At 39.2% G+C, this 19,630-nt stretch overlaps 1 protein-coding gene across 1 annotated transcript; it reads left to right on the plus strand.

Moving 5' to 3' along the window:
• The first annotated feature begins 412 nt into the window (after positions 1–412).
• On the plus strand, positions 413–18,966 carry LOC129246070 (WD repeat-containing protein 35). Its single transcript, XM_054884598.1, has 16 exons — positions 413–499; positions 568–679; positions 747–1,034; positions 1,177–1,322; positions 1,398–1,557; positions 1,633–2,012; positions 2,098–2,284; positions 8,573–8,676; positions 8,742–9,049; positions 9,118–9,735; positions 9,912–10,055; positions 13,505–13,665; positions 17,738–18,200; positions 18,288–18,433; positions 18,508–18,676; positions 18,747–18,966. Exons 1-16 carry the CDS (start codon positions 434–436, stop codon positions 18,937–18,939), a joined length of 3,645 nt encoding a protein of 1,214 aa, XP_054740573.1. The 5' UTR covers positions 413–433; the 3' UTR covers positions 18,940–18,966.
• Positions 18,967–19,630: the final 664 nt, after the last annotated feature.

Here is a 19,630-nt window from a genome sequence, read left to right on the forward strand (position 1 = left end):
AAACCCTACATGTATTTGTTGTTGCCTTTGATACAAGCATCAAGTCAAAATACAATACAATACGAATGTAAACATACCAATACATACAAACAAAGCATATCATTTTGACGTAAGCCATATCTACGGCGAAAAATTCAGCTGGGTGAATGCTGTCACCTATAATAAATCCATCTTGATATAATAGCATCACCTTAATATTGTATTTTTCAGCACTACTACTCCTAAGTGATTTCCAAGCTGTTCACTACAGTTCGAGAGCCTTTGCACAATCCCCAATCGCTACGGTAATCTGCGACACTGCAGCAGCAACAGGCAACATATGTATAGCTATATGTAGGTGGTTGTATGGTAAACACAAGCGGTGCCGCCATGGGAACGAGTTTTGCAGCAAAACTTTTGTTATGTGTTTGGACAGTAAACGAATTTTCCGATAATGGTGGTGGTAAAAAATAGGAGAAAACTGATTTTCTACAAAATGTTTGTCTATTTAAGCAAAAAGGTGCGTATTCTGTTTTTTAAATATTTTTTTATAAATATTTTAATATTAATTTTACTAATAACATGTAGATTGCAATACCCAACAATGTAAAGCTGAATTGCATTGCGTGGAGTAAAGACCAGGGCTATATAGCAGTAGCCGGATCCGAGGGTCTATTAAAAGTGCTCAAATTAGAACAAGGTAGTCAAATGTGTCAATGTTTTTTCTTGTACTAAAAATTATTTTGTTACTGGTGGTACCATTTCAGCGTCCAATGGTCAGAACAAAGGCAATCTGGCTGCTGTGTCCAATTTGTCAATGAATCAAACATTAGACGGACATAAAGAAGCCGTAAAAGTTGTTACATGGAATGAGTCGCAACAGAAGTTGACATCCTCTGATGTGGATGGTGTCATCATGGTTTGGATGCTCTACAAAGGTTCTTGGTATGAGGAAATGACCAACGATCGGAAGAAATCCACCGTGAACAGCATGAGTTGGACATCGGACGGTGCTAAGATATGTATAGTTTACGAAGATGGTGCTATTATTGTAGGTATGTAATGGAAAGTAATTGTATGAATGTGTATGTGTACATACGTATGTATGTATATGTTGTACGCATGATACAAATTTTTTTCGCCATCGCTTCCACATACAATAATTTTATCGTGTACAAATTTGTTGCATATCTTAAGGCTCTGTTGATGGAAACCGCATCTGGGGCAAAGAATTAAAGAATGCACACTTAACAAGTGTACAATGGAGTCCCGATAATCGCTTGATATTATTTGGCTTAGCAACTGGTGAATGCCATTTGTATGATAATCAAGGAAATTTTGCGGTCGGTAATATTCTGCACGTTCCTTTCCATGTACATATATATATGTAGATTACTACTTTTTTGCTTTTAAAACAGATGAAGCTGAATATACAATGTGTTTCGTTGAGTCCGAATCGAAACTTTAGAATCTCGGCTCTATGCTGGTTTAGCGGACGCACATCTTCTAATAGACCCGTGTTGGCCATTTGCTTTGAGACGTGTAAGCTGCAAATTATGCGCAACGAAAGTGACGACGGTGCGTCATCCAGCCTAAATGTATGCTAAAGTAAACTTGCTTAACTATTTTGCAATCTTGTGTGAATTTATTTAGCGCCCATAATCCTCGATACTGGCATGCGTAACATAGACGCCGAGTGGAATCATGATGGCTCCGTTCTGGCTATTTGTGGCACTCTTATTGACTACTCTACTTCAAAAGAATTGAATCAAGTCAGCTTTTATTCACCATTCGGACATCTACTGCGGACTTTAAAGGTGCCAGGCAATGAAATTTCCTCCCTCTCATGGGAGGGGAAGTCTCTGCGTATTGCAATGGCTGTCGATTCATTCATATATTTCGCCAATATACGTCCGGACTATATGTGGTGTTACTTTGAGAAAACAGTCGTATTTCTGAATAGGAACAGTAGCAATTACACGCGTAATGCCACAACTAATGTAATCACTTTCTGGAGTACCATTTCGAATCAGGTATGCCTTGTTTATAATTCTCCATTGGATGATGAGTATATATATGTATATGTATGTATGTGTATATATGTGTAAATATTTTTAGAGTTTTTTAAAGGAAGTTGAGCCAGCTTTAGGGATGGCTGCTTGCAATGAACATTGCGTTATTGCTGTGGAATGTTTAAACAGTAATATGAAAGACAATACTGTCAGCGGTAATAAGGACCGAACGCCAAGCGATGATAAATGCTATCAACTATTGTTGTGCAACTCTATCGGGACTACAGTGGATTGTAAGTTGAAATTGGTTTACAGTAATTCTGAGAGTGAGACAATGTGTGTGTAAAGTTGATATACATAGTTGTTGTTGTAACAGCGTAAAAGATTTGAAGGCAAAGAACAAAGTTCATTAATATAACAGAGTTAACCGATATAAATAGGGTTAGACCGCTAAAACAACTCTTGGTCGCTTCCAGCTTACACATAGCCCATACAGTCCCAGCTGCCCTAATGCAATAGAAAGCGTAGAGTATGTGGCTTTCCAGTGCAATCGCTTTAGCAGAGATCTGGTTTTGCTCGAGAGGGTTTTAGAGCACCAGTCGACAGAGATCGGACTTGTGCAGAACTTGTGTGTTCGTCCAGCGTTGTTGTTGTTGTAGCAGCATAAACATTCCCCATATTTACATACCGGGAATGCTGCTGGAGTGACAGTCCTTGGCCGGATATAAATCCTGGTCGTTTCGGTAACGTAGAACCGACTGTCGTGGAAACGTTCATCCAGCGTCGAATGGGACGCATCAAATGAGACATTTGCGGTCTCAATCAGGACGAAACTGCAACAAATTGAATGGTAAAGAAAAGCTCAACAGCGACAACAGCAGCGGCATACCACCGGAGTCGAACTGCTTTACAGACAAAGAAACAGATGACAAGATTATAGCAGTAACCGTAACCAGAACGACCTGGATTTATATCCGTCCAAGGACTGTCACTTCAGCAGCATTCCTCGTATATGCACGGGGAATGTTTATCCTGCCACAACAACAAAAACACCAACAAGATTATAGCTTTTAAGCTACCGCAAAATTTCCGATGTATATTACCATTTACACCCAAAACACTGAGGAAGAAATACAGGGTGGCTGATGAATTTTGCTACATTAAGAAACTCAAATAACTTTTTTTTTAGTGTATGGAATTCATTTTTTTTTTTTTTTTCAAGTTGAAAGTCATTAAATTTGATTAAATGTAGCTTAACTAGTTTTAAAAATAATTGAATTTAAATGCCCCCCATGCTCGTTGACACAAGTGCGGCATCTTAGTAAAAAGTTGTTCATTGCTGCTTTGAGAGTTGCGACAGGAATAGCCGCAATTGTTGCCCGAATGGATTGTTTTAGTTCATCCAAATTTGTTGGCTTTGTTTTATAAACTTCTTGTTTACATAAGCCCCACAAGAAAAAGTCAGGTGCAGTTAGGTCAGGCGACCTGGGGGGCCAACGAAATTCGGAGTTTCTTGAAATCAGTTCATTGGGAAAGTTTCGTCGTAACTCTGTCATAACAGTCTGGGCTATGTGAGACGTTGCCCCATCTTGTTGAAACCACACAGAGTTGAAAGGAATTCTCTTTCGGCGTAGTTCTGGATAGAAAAATTCTTTCAGCATTTTCAAATAACGGTCTCCAGTAACCGTAACGGTGTGACCATTTTCTTCAAAAAAAAATAAGGCCCGACAATACAGCGTAAAGAAACCGCACACCACACTGTCACGCGAAGAGGACGCAATTCCGGCTCGTGGAGTATCTGTGGGTTAGAAGTACTCCATATTCGACAATTTTCTTTGTTCACATTGCCGTTTAAATCGAAATGGGCCTCATAGACATGAAAAGGCAGTTTAACATGTTTTGGTCTTCTTCCACCATTTGCAGGATCTTCTGGCAAAATTCCAAGCGAATCGGCAAGTCTGCTGCATTCAGTTTGTTAACCATTTGAATTTTGTAGGGAAATAAGTCTAAATCTTTGTGCATTATTTTTTGCAAAGACTGTCGGCTGACACCAAGTTGAGCAGATAAGCTTCTTGTTGAAACCCTTGGATTGCTTTGTCTAGCTGCAGCTACAGCAGCGATCGTTTCCTCCGTCCGAACTGGTGGGTTTCGATGATAAGGCCTTCTTGCGACTGTGCCTTGCTCAGCAAAATTATTCACCAGTCTCATTATGGTCCATCTGCTCGAGGGATCGCCGCCAAACATCCGCCTGTACTCTCTCTGTACCAAAACTACGGACTCCAGTGCGTGATAGCGGCGGACTATCCAAATTCTTGTTTGCGTGTCCCAGTTATCCATTTTAATAAATTTTAAAGTCAATCTGCAAATTAAAACAAAAATGGAACAGATAACTTAAAAAGAAAAAAAGTTATTCAATTTTTTTTTGGTAGCGGCTTTCATCAGCCACCCTGTAGATATTAGAAGGCGTAGAGTCTCCATACGCCCACCGGAGAGGAACCTGTACGCAGCTACCTGTTGTGTCAGCAAACATAAACGCAGCTCCACTCTGATGTACGGGTTTTCCGAACAGAGGTGTTATTTTGATAGTCAAAGAAAAATGCTATTTTTTATTATAAATGATCGGATGTTTATTTCATTATAAGGAAGACGTTATTAGTGGAAAATAACATCAGGCAAATGACCATCACTACCACGCTTACAGGACAAGATCCTTTTCAAGAAATTTTCCATAACCGAATTTCAAAGTAGCTGCCCTATGCCCTCGATAGGCTCATAAATTCCATCTTTGAGGTCTTGAATCGACCCTGAGCTGCTGGCGTAGACTTTCTCTTTCATGTGGCCCCAAAGAAAAAGTCACAAGGTGTTAAGGGGGTAGTATGGTTAATTCGGTGTAAAACAAGCATATTTTTCGAAATTTTTTTTGTCGACACAGTTGATTTATTCAAAATTTTAAAATTACTTCACTATAAAGTCATATTTAAAGAATATTGTGTGAAATTTTCATTGATTTTTATGAAGAAATGAGTTGGTGGCAGCGAATCTTCGCGGACGTCTCTTACCTCGTGAATAAAGTAAAGAAACAAAAAAACGAAATTTGAAAAGAATCGGTGCAGTAGATATGAATCTACAGTGGACACCGACCGTAAAAAAGGCAAGTGTGAGAAAAACGCGTTTAAAGATTTTCGGCAGCGTGAAATCCGGTTGGAGAGGTAGATACTTAATCCTTTGTGTCTTTGTCAATTTTACTCTAATGCACTTCAAACTTTCACACAATAATCTTAAGATGTTATAGAATAATTAAAAAAAAAAAAATGAAAAAAAAAAATACCATACTACCCCCTTAAATCACAAGATCTCGGTGGCCAATTGCGATCACCTCTTCGAGAGAAAGCACGGTCCGGAAACTTTTCCCGTAAAAGATCAACGGTTTCGTTGCTTGTGTGGCATGTGGCGCCGTCTTGTTGAAAATAAACGTTGTTCAGATCAATACCATCAAATTCCGGCCATAAAAAATCGTTAATCATCTCTCGATAGCGCAATCCGTTCACCAATAACGTCTGTTATTGGAAAACCCTTTAATATCTTTAAAAGTAGAATTTAGCCAAGGTAGAGTATTGTTGTAGTATTAGTGGGGTTGATGATGCTTCAGTCATTTTGATTTAAACTGATTTAAAAAATTAAAAAAAAAACCTCAAAAAAAAAAAAATATATAAAAAAATTCCTGCCACAAAAACAAAAATATAAAAAAAACTCTTGGTCGGTTAAAATTCCCGAGTCAATTCAGCCCGTAGAACAGTCTTTCGTAAGAATCACATTCTACCCATTATAGATGACGAGCTTGAGCTGATTTGTGACACTCGTAGTATACTCGCAAAATTCCACTTAGGTTCAGGATAGATCCTGACATTGACATAACAAATATTATTATATTACTTAATGGGATAAAGCTCTACGTTTTGCCTTCACACCGGCACTGGCGATACTGGGTGACCACAATTTTTTTTTATTGCTTCCAAAAAATATTACAGCTGTCTATATTAAGGGGTTACATGGGTTTCGTCGGGTAAAAAAAGGCCTATTTTCAATATTTTTTTTTCTTTGTAAACAATTATTTATTTAATTCAAACTTTTTTCTGTCTTATAGATACATATTTAAAGAATAATTTTTGAAATTTTCAAAAAAAAAAATTAAAACTCTTCCATTGTGACGTCATTTCCGGTGACCTCTCGAAAAAAAAGGTGCGTCTGCGTTGTCAGCATAACTCCTGACAGACTCATCAAAAATGAAAAAACAAAAATAAGTGCTTTAGTTAAGACTCGTGCTTGAACGAAGGAAAGAAAAAAAAGTAAAAATTGGAATTTTGGCAGACATTTTTCCAAAAAAATTAAAATTTCGGTCTATTTGCTTGACATTTTTTTTATTTTTTTAAATAGTTGTAATTGAACGTTCAAGCACGAGTAAATCGTATTTCGAACACCTGTGTAAAATTTTATCAAGATCGGTTGAGTAGTTTTCGAGAACATTTCACAACCGACTTTGAAAATACAGTTCCGAGAAAAACGCGTTTAAAGTTTTGAGTAACAACAAAAGTGGCTTGGAGCGCACACCTTCCAAAGGCTGTATCTCCGAATTTATTATTCGGATCGACTTGAAAATTTAGGATAATATTCCTGAGATGTTGTAGAAATTAAAAAGCCAAAAAAAAAATATATCGATTTTTTGAACCAACGAAACCCATGTAACCCCTTAACAATAAGTAATTTGTTTTAAAGATATTTCGATAGTTAACTGATACTCGTACTGTAAGGCCATTGCTCTTCAGAATCATTTAGGAATATGTAATTAATTTGTAAAATATTTACTATAATAATTTAGATAAGTATTGCGGATTTCACTCATAGATGGCTGCAGTTGAATTTTTAGGTTTGCAGACGTAGTACAAATGTAAAACACATTTTGTTATTTGATAGGGTTACCATTTAACCCCGATTGCAGAAGGTGTGGGGAGCTTTCAGACCTTTCTCTGTAAATGTCCGGGTTTGGTAGCTGGACGATTAAGGTCACTGGGTGCTCCTTTCTTCGCTAGCCTGGGGCAGTGCGCCAACCTAAATCCCATCAATCTTCTTCATTACATCAACACCTTTGGCTGGCTGTAGATATCTGCCTGTTGGAGGTTTCATAATGGTATCAAAACGGCGCTTCAGTGCTACTTGAAGAGTGCCAGACTGACATTTCAACCATTTCACCCACCTAATGTCGAAATTAATTGCTTTATCTCTGTTAGTGAGGTATTTTTTGATGATGTGCTCATTGTATTTATGAGTCAAATCGAATTCGGTTTTATTTTCATTTTAAAATGTTGAGCTAAACAAAGCGCTTTTTCCGATGATGATCGGGCCCATTGTCCGTTTGTGAATCTTATTGGTGGGAGGTGTATTGTAGCTCCGACCATGTTGTTTCTGTTGTAGCAGTAATACAAGCCCCGTCAGTGTAGGGTATATCACCGGTCGTCTTCGACTGGCTCATCTAAAGGTGGGCCCAGAAAAACATGCTATTTCGACAGGTTGGGTTCAGAGGGAGAGTGGTGTTAGATGAGAAGGTTTTAAAGGGAATGTGAAAAGGTGGTTAGTGTCGTGCGGGGTGCCTTCTCATGCCGGACATATGTATGTTTGGTATGTCGGGATCAAGATAAGTAGGTGTTTAACCTGCTACAATGTCCAGAACGTAATTGTGCCAGAGTTACGCGGGTCTCACGGGGAGCTCTTCATATGTTGTAGGTGGTGATTGGACTCCGACTACGACATTCGGTGGACGGGAGCTTATGAAGGTGGTTACAGTCTCCCGGTGAATGTCGTTTAATCTCTATCTCAACACTGTTTGGTGTAGTAGATGTCATTTAGTTTTGCCCTGAATCTCGTCGGCGTAGTTTAGTAGGCGTCTCCTGACGTGCCTGGGAGGCGGCTCTGGCTCAAGCAGATGTCTGCAAGGGTGACACCTGCGTTAGCACACTAACAGGAACTGCTTGCTGAGCAGTTTGTTATGCTCCTTCACAGGTAGCACACAGGCCTCGTCATGAAGGTGTTGTGTTGGGGACATCAGGAGGCAACCCGTTGTCGCTGTCCGAATGGCAGTGTTTTGGCATGTCTGTAGCTTTATCCACTACGTGTCACTGGTTCCAGGCGACCAGACAGGCGCAGCATAGTTTAGAACCAGCCGGCCAATTGCCTTAAATTTGTCGATAGCAACAATTCTTTGTCTTTGCCCCAAGCGATTTGAGGACTTTGTAGCTCCGACCATCTTTTTTGTCGCCTTCCACAATGAATAGTTTGTAGATTTTGTTGCGTCCATATTTTTAAGGTAATTGTTTAGTTTTATGTCTTTTTCATGTTTCAATAGTTCTTTAATTTCTTTATTTAATTTGCTAAGTTGTTTTTTATCATCTGGAAATCTTGTAGTCTGCCATTTGTTTTCACTTTTCTCTTTTGTTTTAATGGGCTGATAGTTTTAGGTTGCTGCTACAACAACAAAATATTTTTTATATTTTTTTTTTTTTTATTTTTTCTTCATGCGCCTATTTCAGCCAAATATACCGACATGAAACCAAATTTTATTGGCATCAATTCGGGGCACGTAACAATAGCCTCCTTTGACGAAGTACTTATCTGGCACTACAGTACGCCCAAGGTGCATAAAAATTGTGTAGTTCTATAACAAAACAGAAAAAACATTCATTTTATTTGTTCCTTCAGAGCGCCGCTAATTTACATGGCGCGAAAACGCGCAAAGAGCATCGATTTCACATAGATGACACACCGACCGGCGTCGAAATGGCCAAAGACTTAGTTATTGCCACCGGTGGCAGCAGTGCAGACAACAAGGGTTACAAGCAGCACGTAAACATGGATCCCATTTGCGCGCTTGCTATGTCCGAGAAGATTTTGTTGGTGGCACGCGATTCGGGTGTCATAAACGAGTACAGCGTGCCGAATGTGGCGCTACGAAATCGTCACAAGATCAATGCAAGGCCCTATAAAATGGCCATTAATTGCAACTCCAGGTAATTTACTAGTTGCCCTGCGTACAAGTTTTCGGACAAATTTTTCCTACTTTTAAATGATTTTATAGCCGTGCAGCTGTTATCGATGATGCGGGCGTTATGACTTTGCTTGACTTGGACGATGATCGTGAATCGCAATTGAACTTCAATCGTGTTGAACGCAAGGATGTTTGGGCCATTTGTTGGGCCAAGGATAACCCCTTGTTATTAGCATTAATGGAGAAGACGCGCATGTACGTGTTTCGTGGCAATGATCCTGAGGAGCCTATTTCTTGTTCCGGTTATATTTGCGTTTTTGAAGATTTGGAAATCACAAGTGTGCTACTCGACGATATAATCAGCGGCGACGAAACGCAGAATGCCATTAGCCATATAATACAGTTGCGCGTTAAGTCATTGCGTGACACCGATGATCTGCTGCAGCACGTGGGCCTAGAAGATGCCAAGCAATTCATCGAAGATAATCCACATCCGCGCTTATGGCGTTTGTTAGCTGAGGCAGCTTTGAAGAAACTAGAATTGGGCATGGCGGAGAATGCGTTTGTACGTTGTGCAAACTACCCGGGAATACAATTGATAAAGCGCCTCCGTAATATACCGTCGCCAATGTTGCAAAAGGCTGAGGTGTCAGCCTTCTATGGCGAATTTGAAGAGGCTGAAAAATTGTACATGGATGCAGATAGAAGGTAGAAGACTGCAAAGTGTAAAAATTCACAATTTATGTAGTTTTCATTTTTTTTCTAAGTTCTTAAGTTTTTTGATTAAGTTTTAAGTAAACCGAAAAACGTAATCTTTGTTTAGGAACCATAACTGCATTTTATATAAATTGAATAATTTTGTTATATTAAATTTGTAAACACAGAGATTTGGCAATCAATTTGCGTATTACACTTTGCGATTGGTTTCGTGCCGTGCAGCTGTACCGTATGGGTTCCGGCGTTTCGGATCAACAAATGGAAACCGCTTGGCGTGAAATCGGCAATCATTTTGCTAGTCTACGTTCGTGGTAAGTAAACAAAGTTATAATAATAAGGGGTTAGGGGTAGTCAGAGGCCTGAAAAAATGATGATTTTCAATAATTTTTTTGCTAATCAATAGCCTTATTTTACAAAAATAAAAACACAGCATTAATACATCGGGTTTCGACTTGACTTTAGCAAAATTATAAAAAAAAAAAAAAAAATTAATAATTCTAAAAGTTATCGCTGTTTGTGTGGAGCCCATTTCTCCAGAACTCCCTTGCCGTGATCATCACAAGTCCTTGGAGATTCATTTAAACTCAATCGGACAAGAGAAATTAGGTTTATTAATATAATAGATAATCTTGTGCCTGATCGAAGCTTTTTTTCAAAATTAACTACAGTGAGTCACAGTCAAAGTGAGCCACACTTCCTAGTCATCAGATTTAGTAGAAATTTGTTTAAAAATACCACAGATTGGAAAAAAGGTTTATGTGTTTTTATTGTTTGAATATTAGCTTCAATAATTCATCGCTTACATGAAGAACCTTCTTTGTTTATTATAAAAAATGAACAAAAACTAAAGTAATTCACAAATCTATCTCACAGGGAAAGTGAGCCACCTTAGCTGAACTGAACTTAAATAACAAATTAATACTTTGTTGGGCCACCTTTGCCGGAAATAACGGCTTTTAGACGTCGGGGCATTGATTCTAATAACTTACAGGTATATGTGGAAGGAATTGCACGCCACTCGTCTTGTAAGGCATCTAAAAGACTTTGTTTTGAAGAAATGCTATGTTTCCGCAGGTTTTGGTCCAGACGGAACCATAAGTTTTCAATTATATTTATATCTGGAGACTGCGGTGGTACTTCCAATACGTGGGGGCAGTTATATAATAGATATTCCCGCGCAACAAACGACTTGTGCTTATGATCATTGTCCTGGTAAAAATAGAAGTCACCTTCGATCCCTAGTTTTTCGACATTTGGCTTAAGGTTTTGCTTCAAGACGTCTATATAAACGTATTTATCCATTATGCCTGGAATATGTTGAGGATTTCGAGTTCCACCATCTGCCATGCAGCCCCAAAGCATGACGGAGCCACCGCCGTGCTTCATACTGGGAGTTAGGTTTTTCGGCTGAAACTCAGTGTTTTTTTTGTCGCCGTACCATCTTCTTACCGTCAGAGCCAAATAAGTTAAATTTACTTTCGTCTGTAAAGAGAACCTACAAAAATATTATTATAGCCTCTACGTTGCATTATACCGTTATGAACCTTTTGCCAGAAATTCATATCCTTGTAGACATATTTTAGCGCAAACTTCAACCTTTTTTTCGATTTTTGCTGCTAATAAATGGCTTGTTTCTGGCCGTACGATCATTATAACCATGCTTTCTGAGAACTCTTCTCACAGTTTCGGGGTTAACGTGGATATTTAGCTGCTCCTCAACCATCTTCGTCAATTTTGGAGCACTAAGATGAGGATTTTTCTTCACTTCCCGCAAAATAAATGCCTCGTCCTTTTCTGAAAACGCCTTTTTTTTGCTTTCTTTCTGCTTGTTTCCTACTCTTCCTCCTCTAGTAAAGCGATGTATGATGTGCTGGACAGTTCCTCGACTTTTATTCACATATTCCGCAATTTTTCTTTGGGATTTTCCTTTTTTAAAAAGATCAATTACTAACTGTCTAATTTCAACACTTGTTTGTCGACCCATCTTTATAACCCGCTTGATAATAAACAACTAAAACACTAAGAATAAGATGCAAGCGAAAATTAATATCCAAAAATACATATCCCGTTATTTTAAAAGAAACAATGTTAGGTGGCTGACTTTGAGTGTGACGTTAGTTTGTGCGTTTGTTTTTGTTCTTCATTATTACTCTTACTTCGGCAGCAAACAAACAGAAAAAATACAGTTAGATTACACAAGCATGCTCACTTGATAAAGTTGACAAAAAATAATGGGTGTTTGAAAGTATTTACAAAAGTTGTTTAAACAAATATCTTCAAGGAATTGGTGGCTCACTTTGACTGTGACTCACTGTATATGGTGGCCTCAGGCAATATTTTTCAGATTTTCGAGAAAAAAACCGACAATTAATTGTTTAAAAAAATTGATATTGAAAAGCAGTATACATTTTATTGAAATCTTGAGAAAAACGCATTTAAAGTTTTGATATCGATTTATGTAGAGTTATACGAATTATTTAATTACTTACACTGTGCCATCTATTCCTGGGCCATATAATAAAGCGTTTTTCAGTAAGAGCGCTTCAACTTTTTTTTTGAATAAAACACAAACGGTTTAACTTTTTTAACTATTTTTTTTTTTTATTATCGAGTTGGAACATATACATTTAAGTATGAAATTCGATTTCTTTTGCATGACCACCGCGTGCACGTTTTACGAAGTCCAATCGTTGAACCCAATTTTCGAGCACTCTTTTGCATAAATCGGCCGAAATTCCAGCAATTTCGCGTTCAATATTGGCTCTGAGCTCACAAATCGTCGCCGGCTTGTTACTGTAGACCAATGACTTCACATAACCCCAAAGAAAATAGTCTAGAGGCGTTAAATCTCACGAGCGCGGCGGCCATTCGACCGGTCCATTTCTGGAAATAATGCGCTCATCGAACTTACTCTTCAACAAATCAATTGTAGCGTGCGCTGTGTGGCTTGTGGCCCCGTCCTGTTGAAACCACATGTCGTCTAAGTCCATACCATTCAATTGCGGCCAAAAATAATCGTTTATCATGTCGCGGTATCGATTTCCATTCACAGTAACGTGGCGATCGTTCTCGTCAACGAAAAAATATGGGCCAATTACGCCGCCGGCATGTAAACCGCACCAAACAGTGATTTTTTCGGGATGCAACGGTGCCTCATGAATCATGTGTGGATTGCTTTCTGCCCAGTAACGCATATTTTGCTTGTTGACAAAGCCATTGAGCCAAAAGTGAGCTTCATCACTGAAGATGACTTTTTGGAAAAAATCTGGATCTGGTAGCAGCAACAGAACGATTATTTTCATAAAAAATTTGCACGATTTGCAATTGTTGCTCAAGTGTGTAGCGTTCCATGATGAAATGTATACTAATGAAGTTTACAAATGACAAGCGAAAAATAAAAAATATTGCGTCGTTCGCCCTCCCTATCGGAAAAAAGTTGAAGCGCACCTATTGAATAACGCTTTAGTTCTTTTCATAACATCGACATTCATAACAATAAAAACCGAGTAGTCGGTTGCTTGCAGCTGCGGCTAGCTACTTGTTCTCGACCGCTCCAGAGCACCCGAGCGCCTTTGTTAATTGTTGAATAACTCGAAAAGTATTTGTCGGATTCACTTGAAATTTTCACACAATATTTTTAAGATATTATACTTTAAGAAAATGCAATTTAAAAAAATCCAATTTGTTTTAAATTCTGACTAACCCTAACCCCTTAAGCAAACGCCAATGCAATCATAACTTAAATGTTGGTTATTCACAGGGAAAGCGCAAAAGAATACTATGAAAAATCGCATCACATTGAGGGTCTAATGGATGCGCTTTACCACCTGGAGAGATTTGATGAGCTGGAACAGTGTATTGATAAATTGCCCGAAAAAAGTCCATTGCTTGCTAAAATTGCCGAAATGTTGGCCTCTGTTGGTAAGTGAAATTATGTGCCGTCGTAGTCGAATCTGTTGGTGCGTGACTACAATTCGGGAGTGAGTAGGTGCATGAAACAGTAAAATGATAGCAAAAGTTTTTTTTATATACAGTTAGAATTTTCAAAAAATCGATTTTTTTTTCATATATTTTTTTTCTTAATGTAAAGGGTGTTTTTTTTAGAGGTTAGGTTTTCAAGTTGGCACTACTTTTTTCGTAGATGGTCTTTTTGACAGCTGTCACTTGATTTATGCTCAGTTTGGTTTGCCATTTCATAATGAATAGACTTACACCTGAACAACGTTTGCAAATCGTGCAAATTTATTACGAAAATAATGGTTCGGTTCGCGCGACGCATCGAAGAAAATTTTGTTCAGCGATGAAGCTCACTTTTGGTTGAATGGGTATGTCAATAAGCAAAATTGTCGCATTTGGAGTGAACATAATCCACAAGCCATTGCTGAGACGCCGTTACATCCTCAAAAAGTCACTGTTTGGTGTGCTCTATGGGCAGAGGGAATCATTGGTCCATATTTCTTTAAAAATGAAGCCGGCCATAATGTTACAGTCAATGGAGAGCGCTATAGAGCCATGATTAATGACTTTTTCGTGCCTGAATTGGACGATGTTGATGTGGACGACCTTTGGTTCCAACAAGACGGCGCTACATGCCATACAGCCAACGCAACAAGCGATTTATTGAAGGAAACTTTTGGTGAGCGCATTATCTCGCGCCGTGGACCTGTGGCGTGGCCTCCAAGATCGTGCGATATAACACCGCTGGACTATTTCTTGTGGGGCTATGTGAAGTCGCTTGTCTACGCAGATAAGCCCGAGACGATTGACGTCTTGGAAGAGAATATTCGGCGAGTTATTGCTGACATACGGCCCCAATTGCTGCAAAAAGTGGTCGAAAATTGGGCCTCTCGGCTGGAATTTATTCGAGCCAGCCGCGGCGGCCACTTGCCCGAAATCATTTTTAAAACATAATGGCAAACCCTTATCTTTATAATAAAGCTAAATTCTTGGCCATAACTTAAATTATATACGTTTTATTTCATCTTGAAAACCTAACCTCTAAAAAAAACACCCTATATATACGAGGTGTGTTCAAAAAGTATCGCGAATTTTGAATTTTCGCAGGTTACGCATATTCGAAATCCGATTTTTTTGTGGCGATATGTTGGTACTCATGTCTCTCACTCTTGCCGAATGTTCAGTTAATTGTTAATTTTGAATGTTCAGTTAATTGTTGACAGCTGCTTTGCTTGCACGTGTTTCGCTCGTCTTCGATTTTTACCTATTCAAAAGGATGGAACAAAGAACCTGTATCAAATTTTGTTGTGAAAAACGAAACTAAGTGCGCGGATGCATTCCGGATGTTGACTGTGGCATACGGAGAAGCTACTTGGGACCAAAGCAACGTTCATCGGTGGTACAAAATGTTCTCAGAAGGCCCAGAAGATGTGAACGACGAAAAGCGTGCCGGACGCCCGAGCACTTCAACAACAGACGAAAAAGTTGATGAAGTGAAGAAAATGGTATTGGCCAATAGTCGAATCACCGTTAGAGAAGTTGCTGAGCACCTAGTAATATAGATTGGGTCGTGTCATTCGTTTTTTTTTTTTTCAATAATTTGGGCATGAGACGGGTCGCCGCAAAGTTCGTACCAAAACTGCTCAATTTCGCATGAACATTGCTAATGATATGTTGGACTCTGTCCGCGACGACCCAAACTTGCTCCAGAGGGTCATAACTGGTGACGAATCGTGGGTTTATGGTTATGACGTGGAAACCAAAGCTCAATCAACTCAATGGAAGCTGCCGCACGAACCAAGACCGAAAAAAGCGCGCCAAGTTCGGTCGAATGTAAAATTTTTGCTTATCGTTTTCTTCAATTGTAGGGGCGTTGTGCATCATAAGTTCTTGCCACAGGGTAAAACGGTCAATAAGGAATATTACCTGCAAGTTATGCGCAGTTGCGCGAAGCAATCCGCCAGAAACACCCGGATTTGTGGAAGAACAAAAATTGGCTCTTGCATCACGTTAACGTCCCTGCTCACACATCGTTGCTTGTGTGCGACTTTTTGGTCAAAAATAACACACTAATGATGTCACAGCCACCGTATTCCCCAGATCTGGCCGCCCGTGACTTTTCTTGTTCCCGAAAATGAAGAGGCCCATGAAAGGATAACGCTACGCTACGATTGACGAGATAAAGACGGCATCGAAGGAGGAGCTGAGCAAGATAAGAAAAATATTTTTTGAAGTGCTTCGAAGATTGGAAAGAACGTTGGCACAAGTGCATAATATCTCATGGGGATTACTTTAAAGGGGACAAAATCGATATTAATGAATAAATAATTTTTGAAAAAAAAAACACAAAATTCGCGATACTTTTTGAACACACCTTGTATATTTAAGAATGCACACAGAAAATTTAATATCGTTCCGGTGAAGATTTTCGAAGTTACATGCAAATTTGAAAAGGCGTTGCAGAGTGCTTGAAAGTACAAGTATTGGAGCGGAAGTGCGTTTTTCTCAAAATGGTGTTTCCAAAAACGGTGACCAACATTACTCGAAAACGGCCAAATCTTAACACGAGCTTCTTAAAGATATTTTTCAGTAATTAGTCGAAGATTTTTTCTCTAAGATAAATATTTTTAATAATTTTTGGCCGAACATTTTTTTTTTTAAACCGCCATCTTGTCAAAAAATTTTATTTTACCTATTCCTTCGATTAATTATTTACTAGATTTAACATTAGGTTAGGTTAGGTTGACCTGGTTGGCTGAAAGCCATCACATAGACCTATTGATCCTTAGTGTTACCAGATGAAGCCAGAATTTCGATATGTGTCTTTCACTATTTTTTTAATTTTCAACAGGCCCAAAAAATAGTTATTTTCAAAATTTTGAAAATCGGCTACGCACAACGGTAGTCAATGTGATAACAAAAATTTTGAAAAAAAGAAAATGAAAATCGGTTCATTAGTCTTCGAGAAATCGTTGCCACCGTATCAAAAAAAAGTTGTTTCGAGAAAAACGCGTTTGAAATAAAGCATCGTATCGTAAGCGCTATGGGGCCGAACCGACGGGCGCTCACTTAAGTGCACATAAAATCGGGAATAAAGCGAATTTCGCTTTAAAATTTTTACCACATTTCCTTTAGTAGTTATACTAACACTTTATGCAAAATAATCGATTTTTTTTTTAATTTCACAGTGGCGTTCCCCCTTAAAATACAGTTAAAATATAACATAATATGTGTGTTCTCAGAAAATTTTCTGGAAAATTCGCTTTTTTCGACCTTCTAACTCATAACCCCTTAATAGCTGTTGCCGCTCGGTAGACAATAGCAAACCTCCGAGTGTATTACTGCCATGAAAAAGCTCCTCATAAGAAACAATTTGCCGCTCGGAGTCGGCGTAAGACTGTAGGTCCCTCCATTTGTGGAACAATATCAAGACGCACGCCACAAACAGTACGAGGAGCTCGGCCACACACCTGATAGAAGTGTGCGCGTCAATTATTTATTTACACGTACAATAAACACTAGGCCGGGTACCGATTTGTGGAGAGGCAAAAAAATCGCCATTTGCTCTGTGAAAATCATATTCTAGGGATCAAAATAAGAAACTTTGCCGAAGGAACCATACCTCTAAAACGAATTCTGATGTCCCCCAATTTGGGTCGAACTTTTTAGTTTCTTTTCTCATGTAAAGGCCAAAAATGGTGATATTTTGAAATGATTGTATGGGGAACCCCCCAGGGGAGTTCCAGGGGGTGTGCCACTGGCATGGGTGAATCGGCCGTCCAAAGTTAGTGGGGGTCGGTCATACATTTGGACTCTATTGGAGCACTCTAAATGGGTCAAAGTGGGATTTTTCGTTCGACCCGAATTGGGGGGCATCAGAATTCGTTTTAGAGGTATGGTTCCTTCGGCAAAATTTCTTATTTTGATCCCTAGAATACGATTTTCACAGAGCAATGAGCGATTTTTAAATCGACCCGCCCTAATAAACACATAAACAAAATATATATAAATCCCCATTTTTTTGAATTTCCTGTAGGTATGTGTTCCGAAGCAGTGAAGGCCTATTTAAAAATGGGCGACCCCAAATCTGCGGTAAATGCTTGCGTCAATTTGCGCCAATGGGGTGAGGCGTTGCAACTCGCTCGCAAATTCGACATGCCACAGATTGGTAATTTGTTGGGCAAGCATGCAGCACAACTCATCAAAGAGGATCGCCTGCCTGAGGCAATAGAACTACAAAAGAAAGCCGGCCGCTTTTTAGAAGCAGCGCGTTTACTTGGCAAATTGGCGCAACGTGAAGCGGATAAGGACTCCAGTATGCTGCGAGTGAAAAAACTGTATATATTGGCTGCTTTACTTGCCGAGGAGCATTTGAAGACGTTGAGTACAGCCGAGCTGAGTTACAAAGTAGATCGCAATTCATTATTGGACACGATGAGTCCAGAAGATGCCCACGTCGTTGAACATATGTGGCATGCGGCCGAAGCCTATCACTTCATGTATGTATCGACACGCGACACGCGACTCGCGCTGAATTTGAAGTTGGCACTATTGCACTTTTTTCACAATTATTTCATTTTCTTTAGGATGTTGGCACAACGTCAACTGCGTTTTGGAATCGTGCACAACGCGGTCGTTACAGCACTTCGCTTGCGTGATTATGACGACATCCTGCCTGTAGAAGACGTATATAATATTTTAGCGTTGGCTAGTTGCGCAGACAGGTCGTTTGGTAGGCAAAAGCAATAAATTACGTATATACTTACTCATATATTTAATTTGTACAATTCTTATAACTTTTATTAGGTACTGCTGCCAAGGCCTTTACAAAGCTCGAATCGTTGGAAAGTATACCGGAGCGTAGAACTCATGAGTACAAAGAGCTTGCCACAAGTATTTTCTCAAAGTATGGCTCTGAGGATGCCAAAGTGGAGTTGGTCAAGTGTTATGCTTGTAATGCTCCAGTGCCTGATAGGTGGGACAGTGGCGTTTATTGGTTATTAACACAGTTTCAATCTTTATTTATATCAATCCATATTTTGCAGTTTACCAGCGTGCACAATTTGCGGTGCCCGTTTTCCAGCTTGTGTTTCATCAGGAAAACCCATCACACAACCAACTAGCAATATTTGGATTTGTGGTATCTGCCACCATTGCGCTGCGCCAGTTGAGATCACACGACACCATACTTGTCCGCTCTGTCACAGCTTAATAATATCAATGACACTAGAGATTTAAAGTTTAAATAACATACATACATACATGTGTCTGTATGTGTATTGAATATTTAGAGCGCGGCAATTAAAAGAAAATTACTCATTAAAAACGATGGTTTTATTTACTTACTTATATGACCCAATCAAGGATCACAACCCGTTACCGGATTAAAGTCCATCGTTTTATTTGTTGTGGCCAAATTTAATTTCAGTCCAAAAGTACTTAGAAATTCTCATTTAAATAAAACCCGAGGTATTAGGTTTGGTGTCCGCCGTAGCTGAATGGTTTGGTACGTGACTACTATTCGCAATTCAGTGAGAACGCAGGTTCGAATCTCGGTGAAACGTCAAAATGAAGAAAAAGTTGCTTCTAATAGCGGTCGCCCCTCGGCAGGGTAAACCTCCGAGTGTATTTCTTCCATGAAAAAGCTCCTTATAAAAAATATCTACCGTTCGGAGTCGGCTTAAAACTGTAGTTCCCTCCATTTGTGGCACAACTTCAAGACGCATGACTCCCATAAATAGGAGGAGGAGCTCGGCCAAACACCAAACAGAAGTGCACGCACCAATTACAAGGTGAAGTCCAAAATAAACAAAACAGGCGTCATAAAAATGTTTTTGATGGCGCCTTCTTTTTACGAATCAGTGCGTTGGAAGTTTCATCCCTAGCTGACTTCCAGTGAAAGCTTGGTGATATTCGGTTCAGTGGAAGC

Source organism: Anastrepha obliqua, chromosome 4 (genome assembly GCF_027943255.1).
Source record: "Anastrepha obliqua isolate idAnaObli1 chromosome 4, idAnaObli1_1.0, whole genome shotgun sequence".
In the NCBI taxonomy this organism is placed as follows: Eukaryota; Metazoa; Arthropoda; class Insecta; order Diptera; family Tephritidae; genus Anastrepha; species Anastrepha obliqua.